Source organism: Macrosteles quadrilineatus, unplaced genomic scaffold (assembly GCF_028750875.1).
Source record: "Macrosteles quadrilineatus isolate MER2022 unplaced genomic scaffold, UCM_ALF_1.0 Scaffold_1__1_contigs__length_201487025, whole genome shotgun sequence".
Lineage (NCBI taxonomy): Eukaryota > Metazoa > Arthropoda > Insecta > Hemiptera > Cicadellidae > Macrosteles > Macrosteles quadrilineatus.
In genome coordinates, this window is record NW_026542594.1 from 17902702 (window position 1) to 17930109 (window position 27408).

General features: G+C 35.3%; 1 protein-coding gene across 1 annotated transcript in view; it reads left to right on the forward strand.

Annotated features, from left to right (window-relative positions):
- The window catches only part of LOC129004474 (ubiquitin conjugation factor E4 A), a 165325-nt gene that overhangs the window by 61689 nt on the left and 76228 nt on the right, over positions 1-27408 (forward strand). Inside the window, exons 6-8 of the mRNA XM_054433077.1 lie at positions 14176-14435; positions 24381-24575; positions 27115-27394. Of these exons, the coding sequence (XP_054289052.1) occupies positions 14176-14435; positions 24381-24575; positions 27115-27394 (735 nt within the window). The remainder of the gene's footprint in view (positions 1-14175; positions 14436-24380; positions 24576-27114; positions 27395-27408) is intronic.

Genomic DNA, 27408 nt, shown 5'->3' on the forward strand with positions numbered 1-27408 from the left:
AAATTGAACATTAAGATATTCTGCAATTTCTTTGGGTTCATTTATCACCCTATCCCCAACCAAGAGAGATTTTAGTAGTAGTCTCCGTTTTTACTTGAATGCCCAGTTCTTTTTTAACAACTCCCCACATAGCTTTACTCTTGTTACAAGATTTTATAATAAAATTACTATTATGCAATCTCTTAGCCTGCAAAACTACCTTTTTGAAAATTCTTTTATAGTTCTTAACATAGTTCAAAAATGATTTTTGTCTACATGTTTTTGCCAATTGGTGTAATCTTCTTTTAGTCTCTGAAGAAATCATTATACCCTGAGTAATCCAATTCTCCTTACATTGGTTTTTCTTTTCTTTAATTAATTTCACAGGATAAACTTCATTCAGTGAAAGTGCAAAACTAGATAAAAAAGATTTGTAGTTGTAGATTCACAGATTTGTCTAGAGCTAAAGACTTGATATTGTCACTTAATGAATTAATAAAAAGTGGTAATTTTTTAATAGGAAAAAAGCTAATTCTTTTGTATATACTTTCAGGCAAGTTTAAGGTTTTAGGCAATTGTAAAAATAATGCATTATGGTCAGACATGCCAAGATCAATATTTATGGTTGTGTTTTTATCATAGCTTACACTTGTGAGAATATTATCTATGCATGTTTTTGATGTTTTAAATACTCTAGTTGGCTGTCTAAAATTTATTTTCAGACCAAAATTACAAGACAAGTTCTCAAACATTTTTGTATCATTATCATTTTTTAAATATCTATGTTGAAATCAGCTGCTACTATGATTTTCTTTGAGAAATCCTTTTTTTGTATTAGTTCCAGAAAAGATCTAAATTTACATAAAAATCGCTGTCTAACACTACTACCTGGTATTCTATATATGGAAACAACAATAATCTTACAATCTATTATTTCTATACAAGAGGATTCAAAACAGTATTCATCATTGAATTCCTTTAGATCTTGCCTCACAATAAAATTGATTGTTTCATGCACTAGAATGCATGAACCACCAGCCGATTTTGTCCTAAAATACCCATCAGCTAAAGTAAAATTGGGTAATTTATTCAATATAGATTTGTTACTTTCTTTCAATTTGTGTTCATTTAAACAAATTATCTTAATTTGGTCAATATCCTTAATAATAGTGTACAATTCCTCAAATTTATTTTTGATGCCTCTAATATTATAGTGCATTAATTGACAACCTTTGAAAGTGGTTTTCATGTTTTCTCTGAGACTATTGCCAATAGCAGGTTTTTTGAAATTACTGGTTGTCCTATAACAGGAACATTGGACATTAGTGAATTAAAACTACTATTACCACTACTACTATTACTTTGGGATGAACTATTTTGGGATGAACATTCAGTTGCTTGGATATTGGAAATACAAAAATTTACAATTTTGGTTGAATAGGGAGTAGAGGTGTTGGAAGGCTTAGGAGGAGAACACTGTTGGGGGAGCACAGACTGGCTTTTACACTCACTGGACACTAACTGCCTCTCAATATCACCTGCCGTTGACTCCACTGGTCTTGGGTTGGAGTTGCTAGCTATGGCATCTTCTTCAACAGCATGCTGGGACATATTTGCCTGAGGTCTTGATGCCATGGAACGTGTTTCCTCAACATTTAGTTTTTCTTCTCGAGTGCTCTTCTTGTATTCCCTTATTTGTTGATAGAGTGTATTTTTAAATGCATCAAAGCTCAGTTTATTGTAAAGATTTTTTGATGATTTCTCTTCTTGGACTATCACTGAAACCGGAACGCCTGTTGCAGATTGAAAATTTACAATATTGCTAGCAAAATTTTCAATAGGGACCAAGTCTCTCACAAGTCCCATGGGCAAACAAATTAATCTTTTATATTGTCTTTTTTGTTTAAAATCGTCTGTCAGATTACTAAAAGCTGTATCATAATCTGATATTGCCGGTTTCCCATTATACGTGGCTTTGGTAACCAGTCCATAGACAGCTGCTCCATTTTTATAAGTTTGCAGTGTCAGATAATTAAGTGAATGAATGGTTTAAATACCTTTACTGTCAAAGCGATCCTTGAAGTCTTAGTAGGCTACTGCAGTTTCGATAACCTTTTCATGGTATCTTCTTCAGGCTAGGGACATCAACTTCGTTCGTTTTCACGAACACGTCATTTTGAATAAAATCCATTGAACACACGGACACGAACAGGAAACATTTATACGACACATTAAACATAAACTGTACAAATACTGGGACGGCAAGAGTGTGTGAATGAACGATTATAAGAATGAACTTAATATAATTAAATTTATTGCAGTTTCAAATGGATACAAAAGTGAAATCATAGACACGCTTATTTACAAACAGAGGAATAAGAACAAGAAGGAAACCCTACAAAAACAACAATATACTTCCATAGAATATGGCTCCATTCTCACCAATACAGTAAAAAAAACAACTATAAAAAAATAATGTTACTATATCATTCAAGACTTCAAACAAACTGGGAAATATTCTTAAACAAAAAAAATCACAGGTTAGCAATAAGATGGACAACACTGGAATTTATCAAATAAATTGTAACAATTGCGACAGCTTCTATATAGGACAAACAGCTCGGTCATTTAACATTAGATTTAAAGAACATCTACCAGAAAAAATCTAACAAATCAAACTCCGCCTACGCCAACCACCTCATTGACCAGAATCACAGCTACACATCAATAGACAATAATTTACAGATTCTTCATACATGTAAAAAAAGGTAAATTCATGGACACTATGGAAGAATATGAAATCTACAAAGCTGTCAAAACAGAACCTCACAAAACCTTAAATGAACAGAGAGCCTTTAAATCAAACATCATTTACGAAACAGCAATCAGAATAGGTGATATGAATTCACAGAAAAAGGATCGCATCTGACGAAGGGGAGGGGAGAGGGAAGAATGTGCGTGGACTGATAACAACCGGTAGTCTAGACCAGCCGTCCGCATGCGCCACCACACACTCTTGCCGTCCCAGTATTTGTACAGTTTATGTTTAATGTGTCGTATAAATGTTTCGTGTTCGTGTCCGTGTGTTCAATGGATTTAATTCAAAATGACGTGTTCGTGAAAACGAACGAAGTTGATGTCCCTAGCCTGAAGAAGATACCATGAAAAGGTTATCGAAACTGCAGTAGCCTACTAAGACTTCAAGGATCGCTTTGACAGTAAAGGTATTTAAACCATTCATTCACTTATTGAAAAAAGCGATTCAGAGGCTGTCAACATGAAGTCAGATAATTGTTGAGCATATCTGTTTTTTAGGCCTGCCAAAAAATTTTCTGAATGGAACTGCAACTCCAGCAGACATATTTCTTGGATTTATGAAATCACCTGATATGCAGTGAGAAAAAGCCACCTCCTGGTTTGATTTCAAGCTGTCTATTATATGATGCATATTTGATTCAATGATGTTTATGCTGTTGTGATTATTTAAAAGATCGTTTATATGATTTTGTGTTGTCAACCAAGATGAAATAGTGTTAAGGATTATGTGAGCTACTTCACTTTTGCCTAGGTTGTTCAGATGTAAGCCATGTGAAGTGAAGTGTGATCTCTGAAGAAAATTTAAGTTGATCAAATAGACATTATTTATTCTGTCTACCAATTCAGTGATATAATTATTAGCAGTTAAGAGTTTGAGATTTTCAGGACTTTTTGCAGATTTGTCATGTCTCAGGGGTATCGTGCATATAAAAACTGGCCTAGAAGAACTCAGAAGTTGAAGTTTAGATTCTAAATTACGGTATATTTCATTAAAACAGCGGTATATTTTCTTAATACCATAAATTGGATATTAGACTCTGGAGCAACAGAACATCTGGTTAACAGTAATGAGGTATGTCTCTCTAACTTTAAGAAGTTAGAACAACCTATTAAATTCAAAGTAGCCAAGTCTGGAACTTATCTTGAAGCAAAATGTAAAGAGAAATTGTATGTCACTAGTGTTGTGGAAGGGAAGGAAACTAAAATAACAATCAAAGATGTTTTATCTGTACCTGGAATTAGCTACAATTTACTTTCAGTAAGAAAATTGGAAATGAATGGTTTTTGTGTTATCTTTCAAAATTCATGTGGCTTGATTAAGAAAGATAATCAAACTGTTGCGGTTGCAAAAAGAAACAATTCTCAGTTATATATGTTAAATTTTTTTGCAACACAAAGATTTGTCAGCGTCTTCAACTGAAACAGAAATGAAGCTGTGGCATGACAGGCTTGGTCATTTGAGCTATAGTTGTATTAAAAGTCTCAGGTCGCTGGTAGATGGGATGGAGTTGAATACTTCAACATTACCCTTAGAAAAGTGTTCAAAGTGTGTTGAAGGGAAACAATCACAATTTCCTTACAATCAGAACAGGAGACGTGCCATCAGACCTCTTAAGTTGATTCATAGTGATTTGTGTGGTCCAATCTCACCAGTTTCATTTGACGGTAAGAAATATATCATCACTTTTATTGACGATTTTACTCATTTCACGGTGGCCTATGCTCTAGAATCGAAGGCGGAAGTCACAAGATACGTCAAGATATATCATGCTTTGGCTACATCTCATTTCAATCTAAAGATTAGCAGATTTCATTATGACAATGGTCGTGAATACATAGCTAATGAGTTGAAGCAGTTTTTTGAGGAGCAAGGAATTCAGTATGAGTTCACAATCAGATATACTCATCAACAGAACGGTGTCTCAGAACGAATGAACAGGACTATTGTTGAAAGGGCTCGTTGTTTAATACTTAATTGTGAATTAGGTAAGACATTTTGGTCAGAAGCTGTTCGAACTGCCGTATATCTAATCAACCGAAGTCCGACATCAGCTTTAGGAGGAAAGATCCCTGCTGCTTTATGGTACAATGAGAAGCCTAATCTTAGTAAGTTAAGAGTTTTTGGCTGTGCAGCATATTTGCTGTTACCTAAGGAATTAATATCAAGTAAATTTGACAGCAAGTGCTTGAAGTGTTACTTTACTGGATATTGTCCTAATGGTTATAGACTGTGGTGTCCTGAAGAAGGAAAAATAATCACTGGAAGAAATGTTGTGTTTTATGAGGAAAAATTTAACTTTGAGAGCACACCAATTGAAGACTGGATTCCTGATCATGTACATGAATCCAGATCAAGTAAAAAGGAAGACAAGAACAAAGAAGAACCCAGATCATTGTCTGATGAAAATCAAAGAATTTCTATACCAGATCTTGAAGAAGAGGAAGAAGAAATTGAAGACCATGTAAGTAAAGAAGAAACAATAAGACACTCTACCAGAAAGAGGAATGTGCCAAGATACTTACAGGATTATGCAGTTCTTGCTCTGAATGCTGAATCCTTTGTCGATGATGTAACGCAAAGTTACAAGGATATTGCAGCACGTGATGATAAGGATCATTGGTATCAGGCTGTAAAGGAAGAACTTAACTCTATAAAGGAAAAAAAATTGGACTTACACTGAACTACCACCTGGAAGGAAAGCTATCTCCAGTAAATGGGTTTTCAAATTGAAGAAAGACATGGACGGAAATATTGAACGATGCAAGGCAAGACCTGTTATCAAAAGATGTTCACAGAGAAAGGGTTTTGACTATGAAGAAACATATGCTCCAGTGGTTCGTCTTGCAACAGTTAGGGTGTTGCTGGCTGTAGCAAATGAACGTGGATTAATTCTTGAACAATTAGACGTCAACAATGCTTTTCTTCATGGGGAGCTGAAGGAGGAAATATATATGTCCATTCATGAAGGAGTTGAAGGAACACCTGGCTCCGTTTGCAAATTGCAAAAGGCACTATATGGCTTGAAACAGGCACCATTAGCATGGAATCAAGCTATTCATTAGTTTCTCATTTCTTGAGAAAGATGTTAGGATTCTTTGTTTGTTAATTGTGTCAAATGTAAAATTATTTATTTTAATTTAGTGTTCAGGGAAACCACATATTTACAATATTGATGGACTAAATTTAGCACATATAATAATACAGTCTAACCTCGATATAAAAAAATCCTAAGGGACCAAACTAAATATTCATTATTTCAGAGATTTCGTTAAAATGAGGTTCGTTATTATTGAGGTAAGGTTTGCAGAAACTTCACAAAGCTTAGTTTGACAAACCACATTGGTCAATATAGGTCACGTTTGACCTTGTTGAAATACAATTTAAAGTAGCATAGGCTACTGTATTGTAAAGTAGAACCTAAATTATAAGGTTAATAAAGGGAGCTTTATTAACCGAATAATTGAGGTTCTACTTCACAAAACAGTAGCCTTATAGCCTTAGAGAGAGAACATGTATAACAGAAACTCCGCTTAATCTATCATGGTATAAAGTAGATGACAAACTATAGGTCGGCCGCTTAGAAAACGACCTCCTCCAGCATTGGTTTAGCATTAGTGCGCAGGTCGTTTTCTAAGCGGCCGAACTATAGTAAAAAACAATGTTATACTGTGCAAACAGCCATTAATGTCACAATTTTGATTTTTTTTAAACGTTTTTATTAGCTCGCTTTCTTGCCCGGTACAAATTTTACAATCAATTTTATACTAACTTCCCGATGAGCTAGAGACTTGAAACTTGAAACATAGTTCACAAATGGATGACAATGCAATATTATACAGGGTGAATTTTAAATGAGTTCCCCCCCTACTTTTTTCTACATTTCTTAAGATATCATCTCCGGACCACGTCAGATCATTGTTGAGTAGTAAGTACTTCATTTTGACTGGGTATACATTTTTGGCCGCCATCTTGGATCCGCCATATTGGATACAAAGTTTTTTTTTCAAATGTAAAGGTAGGGTTGTGACCCATTATTTCAAACTAGGATTTTACGCTGATTACAATGCCGCAATTAGCTTTTAAAAATCTTGATCCGTTCTAAAGTTATGAGGACTTTTTATAACTTTATTTTTAGCCCATTTTAACATTGTGCATTAAAAAACTAAGACCATAATCTCAAAATAGTGCTAGATAAAGATAAGTATACACCACCATTTTTTGTCGACATATTTTCACTTGGTTATGACGGATGTAGTTTTTTCAGCTGCAATCTTGGATCCGCCATTTTGAAATGTGATCAATTAATTTAAATATGAAGGTGGTGTTGTGACCCATCATTTTGAACTACTTTTTTATACTGGACTCAATGCCGCAATCCGTTTTTGGTTATCAAGCTTTCTTGATGAAATATTAAAATACTCTTATTTAAAATTTCAATATTTCAAAATCCAAAGATGCAAATGAAAAACGGATTGCGGCATTGAGTTCAGCATAAAAAAGTAACTCAAAATGATGGGTCACAACACCACCTTCATATTTAAATTAATTGATCACATTTCAAAATGGCGGATCCAAGATGGCGGCTGAAAAAACTACATCCGTCATAACCAAGTGAAAATATGTCGACAATGAATGGTGGTGTATACTTATCTTTATCTAGAGAACGGATCAAGATTTTTGAAAACTAATTGCGACATTGTAATCAGCGTACAATTCTAGTTTGAAATAATGACTCACAACCCTACCTTTACATTTGAAAAAAAAACTTTGTATCCAATTTGGCGGATCCAAGATGGCGGCCAAAAATGTATACCCAGTCAAAATGAAGTACTTACTACTTAACAATGATCTGACATGGTCCGGAGATGATATCTTAAGAATTGTAGAAAAAAGTAGGGGGGGAACTCATTTAAAATTCACCCCGTATAATTTAATTTTCATATTTCCCTTGGGCTACGCCCCGTGGGCTTGTTTTTATTAACTCAGGTTCTTGCAAATTTTGATACTTCCCGATGAGCTAGAGACTTGAAACTTGAAACATAGTTCACAAATGGATGACAATGCAATATTATATAATTTAATTTTCATATTTCACTTGGGCTACGCCCCGTGGGCTTGTTTTTATTAACTCAGGTTCTTGCAAATTTTGATACTTCCCGATGAGCTAGAGACTTGAAATTTGAAACATAGTTCACAAATGGATGACAATGCAATATTATATAACTAGCTGTACCCGCGGGCTTTGCCCCGTTTAACTTCACAAGTGAGCTCGTTCGCATGGCTCAGTCACGTCCTGGTTGAAGTTCGTTCGCTACGCTCACTCACCTTTAGGTTGGAGCTTGTTCGCTCCGCTCACTTGCCTTCAGGTTAGCTCGTTAGCTACGCTAACTCGCTTCCACGTTGAAGTTCGTTTGCTACGCTCACTAACCTTTTGGTTGCAAATTGGCTGTAGTCATAAATTTAAAAAAAATAATAGTGCTGCACCCTGTTGGTAATCCTTTTAACTTTAATGCTATTGAACATCATAGAACAGAACCAACTTGTTTAATTGAAACAGCTGTTAAGATTCATTAATTCCTTTTAAATATGAAAAATCATAAGGTTAACATGGGAAACTCCAGAGCCACTGGGGCGGAGCCCGAAAGCCCGATCAGAATAAAAACTACTTAGTTTTCCTATTTAATGCCCAAAGAATCGGTGTACCGAATTTCAGCCTCCTAGGTAAATGGGAAGTGGGAGAATTAGTGATGAGTGAGTGAGTGAGTCAGTCAGTGAGGGCTTTGCCTTTTATATATTTAGATTTAATTTTCATATTTCCCTTGGGCTACGCCCCGTGGGCTTGTTTTTATTAACTCACGTTCTTGCAAATTTTGATACTTCCCGATGAGCTAGAGACTTGAAACTTGAAACATAGCTCACAAATGGATGACAATACAATATTATATAATTTAATTTTCATATTTCCCTTGGGCTACGTCCAAATTTTCCATTTTTACATTTTGAAAGAATGTAAATATATCGATTAATGTATGTGAGCTGTAATAATACTTAAATTTGACAGTTCGAAGAGCAGAGGTTAAGAGGTACAGGTTATGCTCCAAAACGGCACACGGAAGATTTCTCAGGTGCCGTTTACGTCACTAACTGCTGACGTCACTTTGAGGGAACACCATTACCGCAACGATACGGTTTTGAGCCATCAGCATCGGTGGTGTAGTGGATAGCGTGTCGGGCTGATAATCCGAATGTACCGGGTTCGAATCCCGCTGGTAGCACTAACTTTTTGTCAACATTTTTTTTCATATCAGCAAGTTTGGTTGGTTTGGTTAGGTTATGACAGTTTAATTTTATAATTATATATTATAAAATTGAATTTTAGGCATTTATAATTTTATTTTATGAACAAAACTATTTTTTAGATTAGTAAACCTTCATTAGATTTTTCCATTATCAGCACGTTTGGTTAGGTTATGACAGTTTAATTTAATAATAGAAAAATTATAAAATTGTCTGTTTCATCAAACGCAGCAGTTAGTGACGTCAGCAGTTAGTGACGTCAGCAGTTAGTGACGTCAGCAGTTAGTGACGTCAAACGGCACCTGAGAAATCTTCCGTGTGCCCCACCAGGTTATGCTCCCAAGAAAATAAAGATAAACAATATGATTGCAGATATGAAAGTGTTTGTTAATAATGTCAATTTTTATTTTTATTTATTTAGTATTCTATAAAGTAAACAATAAATTAAATAGATTGATATATTTATAGTTAGTAGTTAGGCCATATATTCAATCTTATACATAATTATAGAAAAAGAAACTCAAATAAACCATATATTTCCCACATGCCTCTGTCTTAATCTGATATAGATGCTTGAAATAGATTTAAAATTCACACACATTAAAAACTAAAAAGTAGAAAATAATTTATAAATAAAAAACTTTTTTAAAACAAAACGTTTTTAAACGCACTAAAAAGTAGAAAATAATTTATAAATATGTGGAGAGTATAAATACTTGTAAGATTTAAAACTAAAAACGTTGGGTGCATGCAATTGATAATAATAATACATTACAGTAGTTCAATAGGTGAAGGTAATTGTAAATTATCTATTGCATGCACCCCACGTTTTTTGTTTTAAATCTTACAGGTATTTATTTTCTCCACATATTTATAAATTATTTTCTACTTTTTAGTGCGTTTAGATTTGTTATTTAAAAAAAAAATTTATTTATAAATTATTTTTTAATGTTTTCTACGTGTCCCACTCATAGCCCTCATAACAATTATAAATTCTAAAAAAAAACATTATTTCTATTTCTTCGGAAAATTTTACTCTCCTATTGTGCAGATCGCTGGTTTTTATATAGAGTTGTGAGATTTTCAAACCTGTGATCTTACTGTATTTAATGGTTACGTGTGTTAAATAACTAAGTAAAATGAGTGCAAAACGAAAACGTGTTGTCCTATTGCTAAAGGACAAAGTGGAAATAATAAACCAACTAAAAAACAGAGTGGTGGGAAAGGTATTGGCGGAGAGATCTGGTGTCGGGGCGGCTACCATTACTGACATTAAAAATAACAGGGAAAAGATTTTAAATTTTGTGACTACGTTGGAAAGTGATGATGGATGTTCGTCGCAAAAAGTGATGAAAAATGCTAAGGATGAACAGCTTGAAAATGCAGTTTTTACTTGGTTTTTGCAACAAAGATCTATTGGACAACCGATTTTGGGACCTATTTTACGTGAAATGCGCGAATGTTCAGTGAAAAAATGGGTGTAGCTGATTTCAAGGCAAGCTCGGGACGGATACGCAATTTCAAGAATCGGCACAGAATTCGGGAATTGGATATTGCCGGTAAAAAACTTTCTGCTGATAGTGAAGCTGCTAATAAATTTGTGGAGACATTTAAAAATGAAACAGGAATGTACGACCCTGATCTGTGTATAATGCTCACGAGACTGGTTTGAATTGGAAAGCGTTACCAAGAAAAACCCTAGCATCTAAAACAGAACAAAGTGCTCCCGGACACAAAGTCAGTAAAGATCGCGTCACTATAATGGTCTGCGCTAACTCTACTGGTACCCATCGCCTTCCTTTGTTATTGATCGGCAAAGCAAAGAAGCCGCGGGCTTTTAAGAACGTAGCCAACTTACCAGTGACCTACACTAATCAGAAGAATGCTTGGATGGAGAGCACTATTTTTTGGAGTGGTACGATAAAACCTTTATTCCTCAAGTTAAAAAATTTAAACAGGAAACAGGAAAAAAGGGTAAAGTTTTACTTATCATGGACAATTCGCCCACACATCCTTCACTGGAGCTTCTTGTGAGAGAAAAGGGGAGATTTCAGTGTCTCTTTTTACCTCCTAACGTGACAAGTCTGCTCCAGCCTATGGATCAGGGTGTAATTGAGTGCACAAAACGTCTTTACAGACAACAGCTGCTTCGTAAATTGCTCCTAGCTGAAGAGAACGAAGAAGAACAAGTTTTGGATTCTTACAAAAAAATCAACTTGAAAGACTGTTGCTACATGATTGCAGACTCTTGGAACATGGTTAAGAGTGTTTCACTTAAACGGGCATGGAACAAATCAACGGTACGTCTACAAAAGAGCAAATCGAGAAAAGCAAGCTAAAGAACGAGAACTAACTGCTGACGCTGCTGGCGTTAATGAAGAAGAACCGGCATTGCCATCAGTTGGGTGTTAGTAAACATGGCTAAGGAAATTGCAGGTTGTTCGGAGTGTGATGTCGATGATATGGAAAAGTGGTTGGAATGTGATAAGAACAATCAAGGATCAAGGATACCAAATAATGACTGATGATAAAATTGCAATGAGTGTCATGGATAAACAGGAAAATGAAGATGAAAACAATGAGACCACGGGAGACGAAGAGGCAGGAGACAAAAGTGTACCATCACATAGTGAGGCGTTTATGTGTTTTGACAACGCCCTCAAATGGATGGAGCGACAACCAGAGCTTCTTGCCGTCCGGCACCTGCGTGTTCTAGCTGCGCGGAAACAAGCTACAAGGTCACACGCTGATTGAGATGTTAAAGTAAGCGTTGTTAAAGAACTTTTTGAAAAGAACTTTATATTGTACTGTAGTTTTGTTCTTATAAATATCAGTATTTGTTCCTCTACTGTACTTCAATTCAATTTAACAGCTCTATTATTTCTTTATTACCATTCTGTGTCCGATTATCCTAATCGACCCCGGTCCCTATTAATTCGGATGATCAGCGTTTTACTGTAGTACATTGCCCAAGGCCAACCTCGTTTTCTAATTCACTTTCAGATTCATCGAAAACATTAAAATCATCTTTATCCATTACAGTACTTTTAATTGATGGTATGACTTTCTTGATCATACTAATCAATAAAATAGTATAACACCTAAAGGTTTTCATTATATATCCTATAAGCTGTTATGTTTTGGAAAATGAGCTAGCAAAATCTTAATATATAAAAGAAAGTTGTGTTAGTTACAGCGTTTATAGCTAGAAAACTACTGAACCAATTGGCATGAAAATTTACAGGGATATTCCTTAGGTACTAGAATAACATAATAGCCTGTTTCCGTTTCAAAAACCCTTAAGGGAAGCGTCCTATGGCCCTTTGCAGTTTACATGTTAATCTTATGGAAGAATGTTTTATTTTTTACCTAACCCACCATGTTAAACTTCCCTATCCCAAGCGTGATGTATACAACTTCCTTACTTCTCGAGTGATGTAAAGTTGAAAAAAAAACTCACTCGGTGATGTAATGAAACCCATTTAAATAACATTGAGTGCTTAACTTAAAAAAATATACCTCTATGGAGGCATCGACGTTCAACACTATAGTAATACCAGAAACAAAAGAACCCTGGGCCGTTTCGAGCCGCGCAGGTTTGAAGGGTAAGCCACACCTACCGGCGCGAACCTCGTGATCTTTTCGTTTCTGCGCAGGTTGTTTTGTTCGTGGTATGTCTATAGAAATCAGCTGTGAGCTTGAATGTTATTGTTATGCTTTAAAGTATTTTCCTAACCTAGCTTTTGTTTGTAAAAGAACGTTTCTGTTTAACGATGAGTGAAATGGATAATGAAAAATATTGTACGTAAACCCATGTATATTGTCGGGTCAGGTAAAATCTTGTACGTTACACGTTGCGCAAGAGCGTGTTTACATCTCTTAGGTGTATTATGCAACTCGCTTCCGCTCGTTGCACAACATTCACCTGCGTGATGTAAAAACGCTCTTACTACACTTGTAATGTAAATAGCTAGTTCACCATGCCATGTTTGTCATTTCTTGATTAAATTAAATTAAGGAAACAGCTGTTGTAATGATAACCTAATTTTTTAAAACAAATCTATGCATAACAAATGAGAGCTAACAAATAGGTTTCTATTCCATTTGTTTTTTACAAATATTTGTTGTCAAATGTAACTGAAGGCAAGTGAGCGCAGCGAACGCGCTCCAACCTAAAGGTGAGTGAGCGTAGCGAACGAACTTCAACCAGGACGTGATTGAGCCATGCGAACAAGCTCATCTTGAAAATGAATGAGCATTTGACATAAAACCACATTAGGACAGGACGACGTCTGTCGGGCCAGCTAGTAATAAATAATAAACAGATACCACTCATTATTAGTTCAGGACAGTTTTTTTTTTTTTTTTTTTTAGAATAATGGGAATTTTAGCTTGTTTTTACAAAATTAACTCAAACCTCTTGCAGGTTGCAATAATGACAAACAAAATCAATTTACAATTTTTGCTACACCTTTCTATGGCATGATGACTAATCCGTGTTCGTGGCACAGAGAAGTAAGTTACAGAGGTAATTTCCAATGGCAAACTTATCTGGTTTCTAGCACTAGTGGCTGGAGTCGAGGGCAAAGGCCAACACCGCCCGCTTGCCCTCATGTACTACAACGCTCACGGTGGAGGAAGGCACAGTGCTCGCCGCTCAGACTCTTCCGTGCTCGTCACAAGTATATTTCCGGCACAACATACCAGAGCTGAAAGTACAGGGTCGTCCCATAAGCAAGTTTCGTCTCGACTTTACTTCTCTCAAGTTCTCTGTGCTGTGATCTTTATTATTTCCCGCGATCGAGGGGATCATCATCATCAACTGCTAGAGTGATCAAATCATCTCACGTGATCCCAGCAAATTTGGAATTGTTTCATTTGGGATTAGAGAGTAATATCTGACAGTATGGAAAATTCTGTCATGGGAAAATCTCTAACTAAATGTAATCCTGTTAGAAGATTGTAAACATTTATTCTCCTAGGGGTATGCAAAGTATTTTCATACAGTGAAGTGGTACGTCAAAACCCCAGTAAAGGGTTGGTACACACTGTTTCAAACTATCTACCTTTCTCTTCCTCAGCCAAGTGATGGTAAAGGAGTTCACATGAGCAGTTTCTCTACGGACACTTGTCTGGTGCCGACAGAGGAAGGTGGCTTTCGACCGTGTGCCAAGCAGTTCACATTTATCACCGAGTGCTTCTTCCTGACACATCGCGCGCTCAGTCTAGGCATGAGTGCAGTGCAGGCTAAGGCTCAGCGATTGTACCAGGAGATTGGCATGATGCAAGCTCGACTAGGAGCAGACGCACGGAGTGCTGATATGGAGGAGGCTATGACCAAGTGAGTAAAGCAAACAGCTTCAGTAATAGAAATTCTGCTCATTATCATTAGCTTTTAATTTGGTTCTTTATTAGGAGTGGAAACCATATGAATTAATTGTCACTTGAATACCATCAAGATGGTATGTGTTCTTAGGATTAAAATTTACTCATTCTTTCAAGGGTAATCGATGGACCTTAATGGTTGCCTGAGTGGTTGTTTGATGTTGTAGACCTGTACTTATTACACTGTGTGGTGAGGAATTCATAGAGTCTTTCTCCCACTAAACTATGGAAATTTTTTTTACATTTTCCTCAAACTGGGCTACAAATAACTTACTCTAGGTTCTTTTTGACATCAAACCATCAGTTAGGCAATAATAACTGCCAATCTGATTCGGACTGTGACGCATAATTCTAGGGGGGAATAAACTGGTACCGTACTCACAAAGTCAGGCTAGGCCTACCCCTAGAACCAGCCACACTCAAATTTCTTCCCAGTTGTGCTCAGAAGGAGCGGAGAAAAATCCAGGGGTCAATACGAAGTTGTCACGGCTTTGTCTGATCAAACTATTAAATTTAATCGAAGAGTCATAGTTTTAGAAGCGCTCAGGAAATCCTGCAGACGCTCAGTTGGAGCTATATCATCCTCACCTTCTTTTAAGTGTTTTGGTAAATTTTGCCTAATTTATAGATTTACTCTGTAGGGCAGACAATTATTCTATCGTAGCCAATGTGATATAATTACTCGTATTCAACTTTAAACTATTTTCTGAAGACGTTGGTAAATAATATAAAATAGAATATAATGTAAAAAATTCCTACAGAGTCTACGGAGCCTATTCAAAACGAAGAATCTAACGTGGTATGGTTAAAATTAATTTAATACTATTGTTTGTAATTAGTTGTCCAAATCTGAACACTCCCAAGACTATTTTCTACCAATGACAGGGTTCAGAAATCAGATGACAAGTCTCGGGATATAAAATGACAAAAAACAAGAAGTAATTTAGACGTTATAATTATTTGTTAAGCGAACGGAGAAATCGTAATTTTGAAACTAATTAATTAAAATAAAACTAAACGATAGCCACTGCTAGTCACTGTCAGGCAGGAACTGGCGGGTTCAGCCTCAAGTCGGTGAAATTTAAGTTATTTAAAATTTAAAATTGAATTTTGGAACAAAAATACGTGGATTAAAAGGAAAAGATGATCGTAAAACGTGAAAGTAAGATTATCTTATATATCTAACCTTCCGATTACCGGCGTGTGGATCGTAGACGTATCGTAAGCACTTGAGAGTGTAAGACGTAGTAGTTAACTATGCGGTAGGCGACAAACGAATCTACTACAAACTACTATAACGACAATCTCACAAATGCCTTTGACGATTGAACGATTTGAATATGATGTAAAAAATTCCTACAGAGTCTGCGGAGCCTAATTAAAATATTTAAAAGAAGAATTTAGCGTGGGATGGTTTAAAATAAATTTAATACTATTATCCTTCATAATTAGTTGTTTAAATTAAACCACTTCTAAGACTTGATTCTTTCACCCGCGAAAGATGGGGTTTAGAACTCAGATGACAAGTCTCAGGGTATCAAAACAGTGAATTAACCAAATGAATTTACGTAATAATTATTCGTCAAGTGAACAGAGTGATCGTAATTTCGAGACTAATTAATACAAAACCAAGCGACAGTCACCGCTTGTCACTGGCAGGCAGGAACTGGCGGGTCAAGTCGGCAAAATTTTAGTTCATCAAAATAAGAAGGTTACAATACCTGCAGACTGCCTATAGTGGTCCTCGAACATCCAACAGGATTACGCGTTTTGGTATATTGTTATACCATCATCAGATCCTTATTTACAAAACTTGAAGTTTTTCGACTCATATCACGTCACAGTTTTAAAAACACAGTCACAAAACCTTTAAACACGAATAAACTATTTACAGCAGGCCTACCATTTAAAAACGAGAGACAAAAAAAAAGCAACGCATGCATTTCAAATGTCGAGTCTCGACTAGAGGTTATCTTGTCCTAGTATTTTTACTTTGTCCCCCCGGCTTCCTTTAATCATTCCTTTTTGTCTCTGTCTAATCCTATTAATGTTTCGAATAATATATTAGACTGGAAAAAACTTTTATCATTTAATAAATCATTAGGGCGAGTTTTTGTTGCTTTATATATTTCATAATTTTCCAGAGTTGTCATAGTTCGTCCTTTCCTACTATAAAATGTCCTTAAAATGTAAAGCTGTTAAACTTGTACTGACATTTGAGTAACTGTGATTTTCATTAACAAGAGATGCTCGGCAAAACTGGATGTTTGTGTCTCTCTGGTTTGGGGGATATGTTCCTTGAATCTTTTTTCAAAAGATCGCCCAGTTTGACCTATACATTTTGCTGCAATCATTGCATGTTACTTGATAAATTCCAGATTTATTATTAATGCTTTGTTTTTCCTTTGGATTAACCATGTTTTCTAATTTATTGCTGGTTCTAAAAGCTGCAATTTTCCCATGCTTCTTTAATTCATTGTTAAGAGTTAGAGGGAATCTGCTACCATATTCAACTGGGACATGATCTGAATTTTTAAACCGCTGATTAGTTGGTTTCGGTTAAGTCCTCTTTCTTAAATGTTTCCCGATTGAATTATCAATTATGTTAGGACTGTAACCATTGGAAATTGCAGTATGCTTCTGTGTATTATTCTCTTCTTTAAAATATTCTGGACTTAATGGTACATTTAATAAACGGTTCACCAAACTATTATGAGCTGACATTTTGTATGAAAACGGGTGATGGGAAGTTGCATGTATGGTGGTATCTGTAGTTGTAGGTTTCCTGTATATGTTGAATGAGAATTTGCTATTTTCTTTTTTGAGGGTGATATCAAGGAAATTCAACACATTAGCTTGCTCCAACTCTGCTGTGAATTTTAGTTTAGGATGAATGCCATTAATATAGTTATTAAATAGAGCTATCTGTCTTGAGTTTCTGTTGAATAGGACTATTATGTCATCAACATATCTGTAGAAAAATATTATTTTTTCTCTGTATTCATTCTTCTCTGTGTTTATGTGCATGTTCCCAAAATTGTTTAGGAAAATTTCCGCTAATATACTAGATAAAGGTCGCCAATCCTTCATGTTGAATATAATAGTTACCATTGAAGCTAAAATAATTTTGTTTTTGTACTAACTTTAGTAAGGTCATGAGTTTCTTTTGTTCAATCTCACTCAACTTTGAGTGTTTTTCTAAATTGCACTCTAATATATTTAAGGTCTCATTTACAGGTACGTTAGTGTACCTATAGATTTGTGATGTCCAACAATGCAAGTGTATATCTGGGATTGAGACTTACATTTTTTACTTTTTCTATCAATTCTAAGCTGTTTTTAAGGCTACTACTATTTTCTAATTTTACCTCCTCCTTTATTATACGTTCCAGCTTTTTGGCAAGTTTATAGGCAGGTGCAGTCATGTAATTTACCAGAGGTCTGATAGGTATTTCATTCTTGTGGATCTTAGGCAATCCTTTCAACGGAGGAGCTTGATCGAGGGTTAATTGGCTTCATGTACCTTATCTCTTTCTCTGATAACAAATGTTTACACTTTGACATGGCTTTATTTACTTCTTTAGTAAAAGTTTCGGTTGGATCCTTATTTAACTTGTCAATGTAATTTTTAGTTATAAATTCATCAACTTTACAATTATAATCAGTTTTATTCATAATTACAATGGTGTTCCCTTTGTCAGCTTTTGTAATAATCAAATTATTATTTTCTGACTTATTTTTAATTCCTTTAAGAACATGCATTTCTTTAGTGTTGGGATTATGCTTCTTATGAGTTTTTTCACTTTATTTAGGCTACGTTGTTGTTTATCAAACCCTTTCCGTAATAGAGAAATTAGTTTTTTCTTTTGAGCTCTCTTTTTTATATCTATTTCCTTAATTATTTGAGGTTCTATTTGGGAAGAACACTGTTGAGTTGTGCTGGATGGATATGATTCAACATGTTAATATGAGATCTAAGTAGTAATTTATTAAGCATAGATTTTTTCCTATGTTATTGTTTGACCTCATTCTTTAGCCAAGCTTGTTCAGCAACCAATTTTGCTCTTTTTGCAGCAGAAGATTTATTTTTAATTGGTATGCAAATATAATTAGGGATTACTTGATTTTTTATGCATTCTTTGTTACAAGTTATGTTCTGAGCTGTCTTCAAAACTTTTAACTTCAAAGTTTTCCAGGTATAAACAATTTTTGCCAAGCTGGCTGAAAATTCATGTTGTAGTAGTTGTTTTTCTAGGCTACTTCATGAAACCTACAACTACAGATACCACCATACATGCAACTTCCCATCACCCGTTTTCATACAAAATGTCAGCTTATAATAGTTTTGTGGACCGTTTATTAAATGTACCATTAAGTCCAGAAGATTTTAAATAAGAGAAAAATACACTGAAGCATATAGCAATTTCCAATGGTTACAATCCTAACATAATTGACAATTTAATCGGGAAACATTTAAGAAAGAGGACTGAACCGAAACCAACTAATCAGCGGTTTAAAAATTCAGATTATGTCCTAGACAAATATGGTACATTAGCAGATTCCCTCTAACTCTTAAAAATAAATTAAAGGAGCATGGGAAAATTGCAGCTTTTAGAAACAGCAATAAATTAGAAAACATGGTTAATCCAAAGGAAAAACAAAGCATTAATAATAAATCTGGAATTTATCAAGTAACATGCAATGATTGCAGCAAAATGTATAGGTCAAACTGGGCGATCTTTTGAAAAAAGATTCAAGGAACATATCCCCCGAACCAGAGAGACACAAACATCCAGTTTTGCCGAGCATCTCTTGTTAACGAAAATCACAGTTACTCAAATGTCAGTACAAGTTTAACAGCTTTACATTTTAAGGAACATTTTATAGTAGGAAAGGACGAACTATGACAACTCTGAAAAATTATGAAATATATAAAGCAACAAAAACTCGCCCTAATGATTTATTAAATGATAAAAGCTTTTTCCAGTGTAATATATTATTCGAAACATTAATAGGATTAGACAGAGACAGAAAGGAATGATTAAAGGAAGCCGGGGGGACAAAGTACAAATACTAGAACAAGATAACCTCTAGTAGAGACTCGACATTTGAAATGCATGCGTTGCTTTTTTTGTCTCTCGTTTTTAAATCGTAGGCCTACTGTAAATAGGTTATTCGTGTTTAAATGTTTTGTGACTGTGTTTTTAAAACTGTGATGTGACATCATGAGTTGAAAAACTTCAAATTTTGTAAATAAGGATCTGATGATGGTATAACAATATACCAAAACGCGTAATCCTGTTGGATGTTCGAGGACCACTATAGGCAGTCTGCAGGTATTGTAACCTTCTTATTTTGATTTGCATGAAGTGGCCTAGAAAAACAACTACAACATGAAATTATAGTTCTTAAATTTAAATAATTTGAATCGGGATTTTAAGAAAACAAAAATGTATAACATGTACAGAATATGTGTGATAAAATGAAAATAACGTAAAATGTAAAAGGGGCCTAACTAGTATGGTAGCTAACCTTCGTAATAAAATCGTAGTGTCATGTTCGTAATTTGTGTGAGAGGCTTCTAGCGAGCTAGTCGGTGGTCAAACAACGAATAATCTCTTCTTCGGACCAAATCAAGGTTTCAGCTCGGCCGAGGCTTATGCGCTCTGGTGGTGAGTTGAAGGACTAGCCAACAGCTGATTGGACATTCACTTGTTGAGCCGGTCTAGTTCATCTGTCGTCTGTCAACAAACACTAGTTTAGGGTTATGTTGTGTCATCGTCGGCATTAAATATTGGTGAAATCGGTCGGTTTAAAAAACTTTATTTGATAAATTGGCTTGCTATTACTGATAATTATGTTGTGTGAGTGTGTGCATGTACTTCACTGTGATTAGAACTAAGGCCTACGTTATTTGGCCCATAGTCTAAACTATGGCCAACACCTAGGCCTAAGAGTAGGGTATTGTGGATGAAAAACGGGTAAGTTCTGGTGTTTATTTCATCGTGACACGTTTTACCCCCCTAAAAATTTGGTACCTTACAGGACAGTAGGTATTGTTATTAGCCATTATTCAATATTTCGACAAAATATAATGTCAAGCCCCATTATAAGTAGACAATAAACCTACAAACAGAACATGCACACCAAAATATTACATCTTTAGGACTTAATGTGATCAGTTGTCGCACTTCCTTGTAAGTTGTTCCAAACATAAATGGTACTGTATAGTAAGAAATAGCTGCTAGCTTACCCTAGAAAAAGTACAGATAGGCCATTATAGAACAGAGCAATTTCTGCAAAAAGCCCATTGTGTATTTTAAATTTTCCGTGTATTCTATGGCCTAACTGTACATCTTCTAAGGTAAATCGGGTGCTCTCCTTCATTCTATAAATTAAATACCTATCTTTGACCAAAAGTTAAAAATACATTAGTCAAATATCCCAAGCAATGGGGGTGTTCGGATGATATATAATTTGCAGATAGTCAGTCATTAGACAGTTTAAATTAGATACATTATTTTTATTTTTTACTGATAACATTTAAGTATATTTGATTTTTTAAAATTTTGATTGTCACCTGCCAATACAGCAACACCTATGAGCCACCGGTAATTGTGTCCCGAGACCACTACAACATCTGTGTGAACATATCTTGTGGTCTCTGCTATACCAGTAATTGTCTCCTGGCATTACAGCAACACCTATGAGCCACCGGTAATTGTGTCCCGAGACCACTACAACATCTGTGTGAACATATCTTGTGGTCTCTGCTATACCAGTAATTGTCTCCTGCCATTACAGCAACACCTATGAGCCACCGGTAATTGTGTCCCGAGACCACTACAACATCTGTGTGAACATATCTTGTGGTCTCTGCTATACCAGTAATTGTCACCTGCCATTACAGCAACACCTATGAGCCACCGGTAATTGTGTCCCGAGACCACTACAACATCTGTGTGAACATATCTTGTGGTCTCTGCTATACCAGTAATTGTCACCTGCCATTACAGCAACACCTATGAGCCACCGGTAATTGTGTCCCGAGACCACTACAACATCTGTGTGAACATATCTTGTGGTCTCTGCTATACCAGTAATTGTCTCCTGCCATTACAGCAACACCTATGAGCCACCGGTAATTGTGTCCCGAGACCACTACAACATCTGTGTGAACATATCTTGTGGTCTCTGCTATACCAGTAATTGTCTCCTGGCATTACAGCAACACCTATGAGCCACCGGTAATTGTGTCCCGAGACCACTACAACATCTGTGTGAACATATCTTGTGGTCTCTGCTATACCAGTAATTGTCACCTGCCATTACAGCAACACCTATGAGCCACCGGTAATTGTGTCCCGAGACCACTACAACATCTGTGTGAACATATCTTGTGGTCTCTGCTATACCAGTAATTGTCTCCTGGCATCCAGGCAACAACCTTTTAGTTAACTGATAATTCGGATAACCGAGCTTTGGATAATCAACGCTCTACTGTTGTATAAATTTTGACAATATACTTTTATTACTAGATATTCCAAGTACAGTAGAACCCCTGTTAACTGAATTCGGGTTAACCGAAACCCGGGTTTACCGAAATGGTTCCATAAATTAATATAGGGCTGTAAAATGCTTTAGTAACTTCAGTTGTTTAGTTTAAAATATTTTCTAACCCATTGTAATATTTTTGTAGCTGAAATAAAACATTAAACTACCTATATAGAAATTGTCTTAAATTCATTTTTCCTACACACTGTGGTAATACATCGGTTATTTTTAGCACATGATGGGTTAATATCAGTGTTGGGGAAGCTACTTTTAAAGCTAGCTACAACTACTGCTACATTTCCAAAAAAGTAGCTTAGCTACAGTTCCGGGAAAGTAGCTAGCTACAACTTCAGCTACAATGAAATGTAACTATAGCTACAATTTTAGCTACTTTTCCAAAGACGTTACTTTTATTCCACTCACATTAGGTCAACGTAAAATTAATTGCAACTATATAAACCTAACTTTACAACAACAGAACCAAAATAAGTTAGTTGGGTGTTCCATCATATTTAGTACTTATTTTTAAATATTGCATTATTTTTAAGCATCTTATATGTAAATTTCATTAAGTTCAAAGGACATACAACCATACTATATTTTAAAAGCCCATTTTATTTCTTTAATATTCATTCATTTATAGATGTCTTACATTAACTATTAAAAACAATAAAACTGTAAAACGATTATTTAAAAATACTTTTTGTGTTACAGAGCCTAGCCTACTGAAATTGGAGTTTATTGCCTTTCTTTATTTTTAGTGTTGCCTACATTGCTATAACTTTTAACCATAGTAATATGTTACTTGTTCTATGAATAACACTTTTCAATGTCAATAAATCGTCCTTTGTCATTATGCATAGGTAAAATTGTGCTTAAAAAAACGTTGGTGCAGAAAACAGTATTCAGAAACTTATCCTGAAATCGGCTTTAAATTTAAACATGTTGAAAATTGTTAAGTAAAAATAACATTTAGGCGTACTTGGCTTTGTAACAAGTTGGCTATAGTAGGCTTGTTCTTACAAGGACTAAACAGATATATTCCTATTAATTGAACATGGTATTCGTATTAATCCAATAGCATAGCCTAGGAATAGTCCTTGACGAGAGCTGTTAGCAGGAGCAAACTACTGTATGCTACTTTTTCAATGCAAGTTTCATGTTATATGGAGATTTTTTCGTTACAATTATTATGTAGTCTAGGCATATCTTAAATCTCATCAGGAAATTTCCTCTTCGTTCATTTAGTAAACCTTTGAAAAATCTTTGTAATCTAACCAAGGAAGGGCTTGTGATGATGAACCACAATCAACAGCTGAAGCAAAGGTTGATAGACCAGCTTTCTCATTATTTTAAGGTTTAGTGTTGGTTTCCATTAAAGCCCAAGTTTAAACTAAATTGATACAATAAAGAAACTAAATTGATTACTAATTTCCCTGTCAATCACTTGCAAGCATTCAATAGCTTCTCTTGTAACGAAGCTCACCGGTAACGTCGTCGGTTTAAACGTCGTCTGCATCTAGCGATTTTATTTTATCTGACAGTAATCATAGAGTAGCAAATGAAGGAAATGAGAGCCAAAAATGTGGATAGTACTCAGATAATGGCCTCCATGTCCACGCAACGTTGTAATAGATAATGAAACGACTGTGACCAGCTGTATGAAGCCAAGAAAGGAGGCCTAATTTTCTTGAAAATCTCAGTTTGAAAAAGGTTGTTTCACGTAAGGTTGTGATCAAAATCACTATCTCAATCAATGTTAATGTAGCGAGAAAAGTAGCTAAAATTCCGCTACAACTACCTTAAAAATGTAGCTAGCTACAGCTAAAGCTACAAAATCTTAAAAGTAGCGTAGCTACAGCTAACGCTACAAAAAAAGTAGCGCGCTACTGTAGCGTCGCTACTTGTAGCGCGCTACTTCCCAACACTGGTTAATACTAAGTCTAGTTGATGGACAATATCCTTACATAGTATTTCTTTTTCTTATTACAGTAGAACTCTAATCATCCGAATCTAATAAAAAATTCGGATAGTTGTATATTCACCGAAATTCAAAGTCTTTTAAAGAAAATATGGCGAGCCATGTCAAGCTTTTAGTAATACAATCGCAAAACCCGTCTGTGACAATTTCTCGATCAGAAAGACAATTTCGATTAGGATATTTGGAGTTTGTATAATTGGAGTCCTATTGTACTTATTTTGTTACTGAATATTAATCGGAGTTATAGTACAAATTCCTAGCCATGTACTGATTCATATTACAATCTGATAGCTGGACAGTGGTCAGTTTTTATGTAGTAATTTCAAACTGTTACAGATAATGTTACTGTCATGTGTAATGTTACAGATATTTGAGCCTGCGCTGTGCCTTAATTGAGCCGTCCACTTTGGTGCTGGAAGGCCAGTTTGTGATAGCCACTTGTGCATGGCTTGTCCAAGTCGTATTTGATCCTGACTTGAGGGAAAATAGGGACACTTTCAATCCCACTGAGTTTCGGGAAGTCAGTTTCCCGTTGCCGGACGTTGCTCCTCCCACCCTCAAGTAAGTTAATGCAGATCTCTGATCTCTTTATCAAGTTATAACTTCATCAAGAACTGTCAACCTATTGAGTGGAGCTCTCATACTACAGTCCTTCTTTTGTTTAACAAAATACTCCTCCTCAACCCCTAAAGCGATCCGCACAAAATTAAGCACAGTCACAGTAACCCAGTATGGAAAGGTATAAATCTAAAATAAAATATTACAAATCAGACTCGATGGCTTTTCCCAGCATGAATAAACCTTTAGAAATTTAACCTTATGGGTTGATTGGTCGCCATGACGGTTATGCAAGATAACAATAAAAAGGTATATACAAAAGAGCCATAACATATAATTATGTTTATTACAAGCACATTACAAATACATAACAAATTCAAATTCTAATAGTTTATTGCCATTAAGTATACATGTCATACAATAGACCAGGTCAAATGAGATAATATACAACTCAAAGTACAACGTACAGAGTCAGGTCAAATAGATGAACATGCTATACTAATAAACTAATAATACTGGTTTTTATACAAAAGTATTTGAGATGTATTGATAATGATGGCAATAATACTGTTGAAAGTCAAGCAAACAAGTTGGGCAAGTGCCTATATAAAAATAATTAGGGCTAAAATTGGCAGTGAGATACAGCCTAAAACTAAATGACAATACATTTTTAAATAAAATTGACAGTAATAACATTATTATGAAAGACAATTATATCACAGTTCATGAAACCATTGTTAACAATATCGTACTTAACAATTAGAATTTTACAGAAAATCATGTTTGAAAGACAAAAACTCCTCGATAGAGTAGATAACCTTTCTGTTCAAAAAATCAAAAATCGGTCAATACATTTTTCAGTGACTTAATAGGCAAGTTGTGTACAGTTTCAGGGAGTGCATTGAAAAGTTTGAGTTGTAAATATTTATAGCTGCGCTGTGTTGAGGCCAGTCTTAATGATGGTAACTCTAAATTTAGTCTGGTGTAATGATTGTGAGTTAATGAGCGAGATAAGAATTGTTCAATATTTGATTTTACAAACATTATATTCTGCAAAAATGTACACACTTGGTAAAGTGAGAATTTTGTATTCAGGGAAAAAGGTCTCACAACTAACTCTACTTTTTATACCAGCTTGGATACGGATTGCCTTTTTCTGTTTTTTTAAAACGTTAACTGCCTCGTTACTACTGCCCCACAAAATTACCCCATAAACTAAGTGACAATGAAAGAATGCATAATAAACATTAATTAACATACTTAAACTAACATGATTTTTCAACCTCCTGAGCAGAAACGTTGAGTTGCTTAACCTTGCAACAATCATTTCATTATGACTACGCCAAGATAACTTACAGTCTAATATGATTCCTAGCAGTTTAGCATTATGTTACTTCAGATACAAGATTAGTCTGTGAAAAAGTGATAGAAACAGTTGTATCATTGTTTACTGAAAATTTCCTTTAAACCAACTATCGGCTGCTATTTTTATCTCCTCAGTTTTAATTTTTGCCTCTTGCAAAGATTTGCTTGAGACTATTAACGAAGTGTCGTCTGCATACAGTACTGATTTTGAAGGGAGATTAGATGGAAGATAACAGTATATACCCTATGGACTCCGAAACCGCTCGACAGATTGTAATGAAACTTTCAGGCTTTATTAAGCTTTATTAAAGTATGGTTTGTGTGAAGTTTGGTGCAGATCCGTCCAAACGGCTCCGCCCCAGTAGCTCTGGAGTTTCCCATGTTAACCTTATGAGTACTCATATTTAAATAGAAGAATCTTAACAGCTGTTTCAACTAAACAATATGATTCTGTGATGTTCAATAGCATTAAAAAGTTATAAGGTTTACCAACAGGGTGCAGCACTATTAATTGTTTAAATTTTAATCTATGAACCAAGCATCAACAAAATGCTGTGATACAAAATGAGAACTGTCAAAGTAGGATTTTTTACAGAGTTATGTTTATGTTTTAAATTTATTAATAATTTTTGATATTGTGGGAATAAGACGTTTAATTTTTTAAGTGCATAATTCATTAACTTAGAGAATCAACTTTTTTCCTATTCGTTAACAAAAGTCTATTGTGTTAGCACGGTTTATTTCCCCAAAAATAATGTTTGGGAAATAGAGTAGCCAGTTAATACTTTTAGTGGATCACTAAAAGTTTATCTACATACAGCAAATCCATGGATTATAATAATTATCTTTAGAGTTCTCTTCCCATTGCGAAGCACGGGTATGACTGCTAGTTATATATACATTGGTTATTGTATTTTATCCTCTGTCTATTACCATGGAAGTTCAAGGCCTCTCTGTATTGCTCTACGGTTCTGGGATCTTCTAATTGTGTGACCAATTAATTTTTATCCATCTTCTCATAATTTCTGTTTTTACTGGAACTTCTTAGTTTGAATCTTAAAAAATATGAGAGAAAAATTAGAAAAGTTAGTTAAAATACTTCAGATGCCACTTTTGTAGGATTTTTTAAAAGCCTATGCTTTACACACAATTTTTAACCACCCATTTCTTGTGGCAGATGTGTACCGGAAGTACTGCTAGAGAACGTCTCCCAATACCTGGTTGCCGCCAAGAGGTTTGAAGTGGCAGGGGTTGTTCAGGAGGGTCTGGAGAAGCTTCACCCAATTCTGACACATCTCCTGGTGTTCATGTCGGGGTCAGTGCGTGCACGCAACCCACATCTGCGTGCTCAAATGGCTGAGTGCCTAGAGTGTCTGCTGCCGACGGAGAAATCTGGGTCCACGATCAACACATTCTTCCGGCAACAGCTGTTTTTAACACATCCACATAGGTTCCATGTTAGTACAAATCC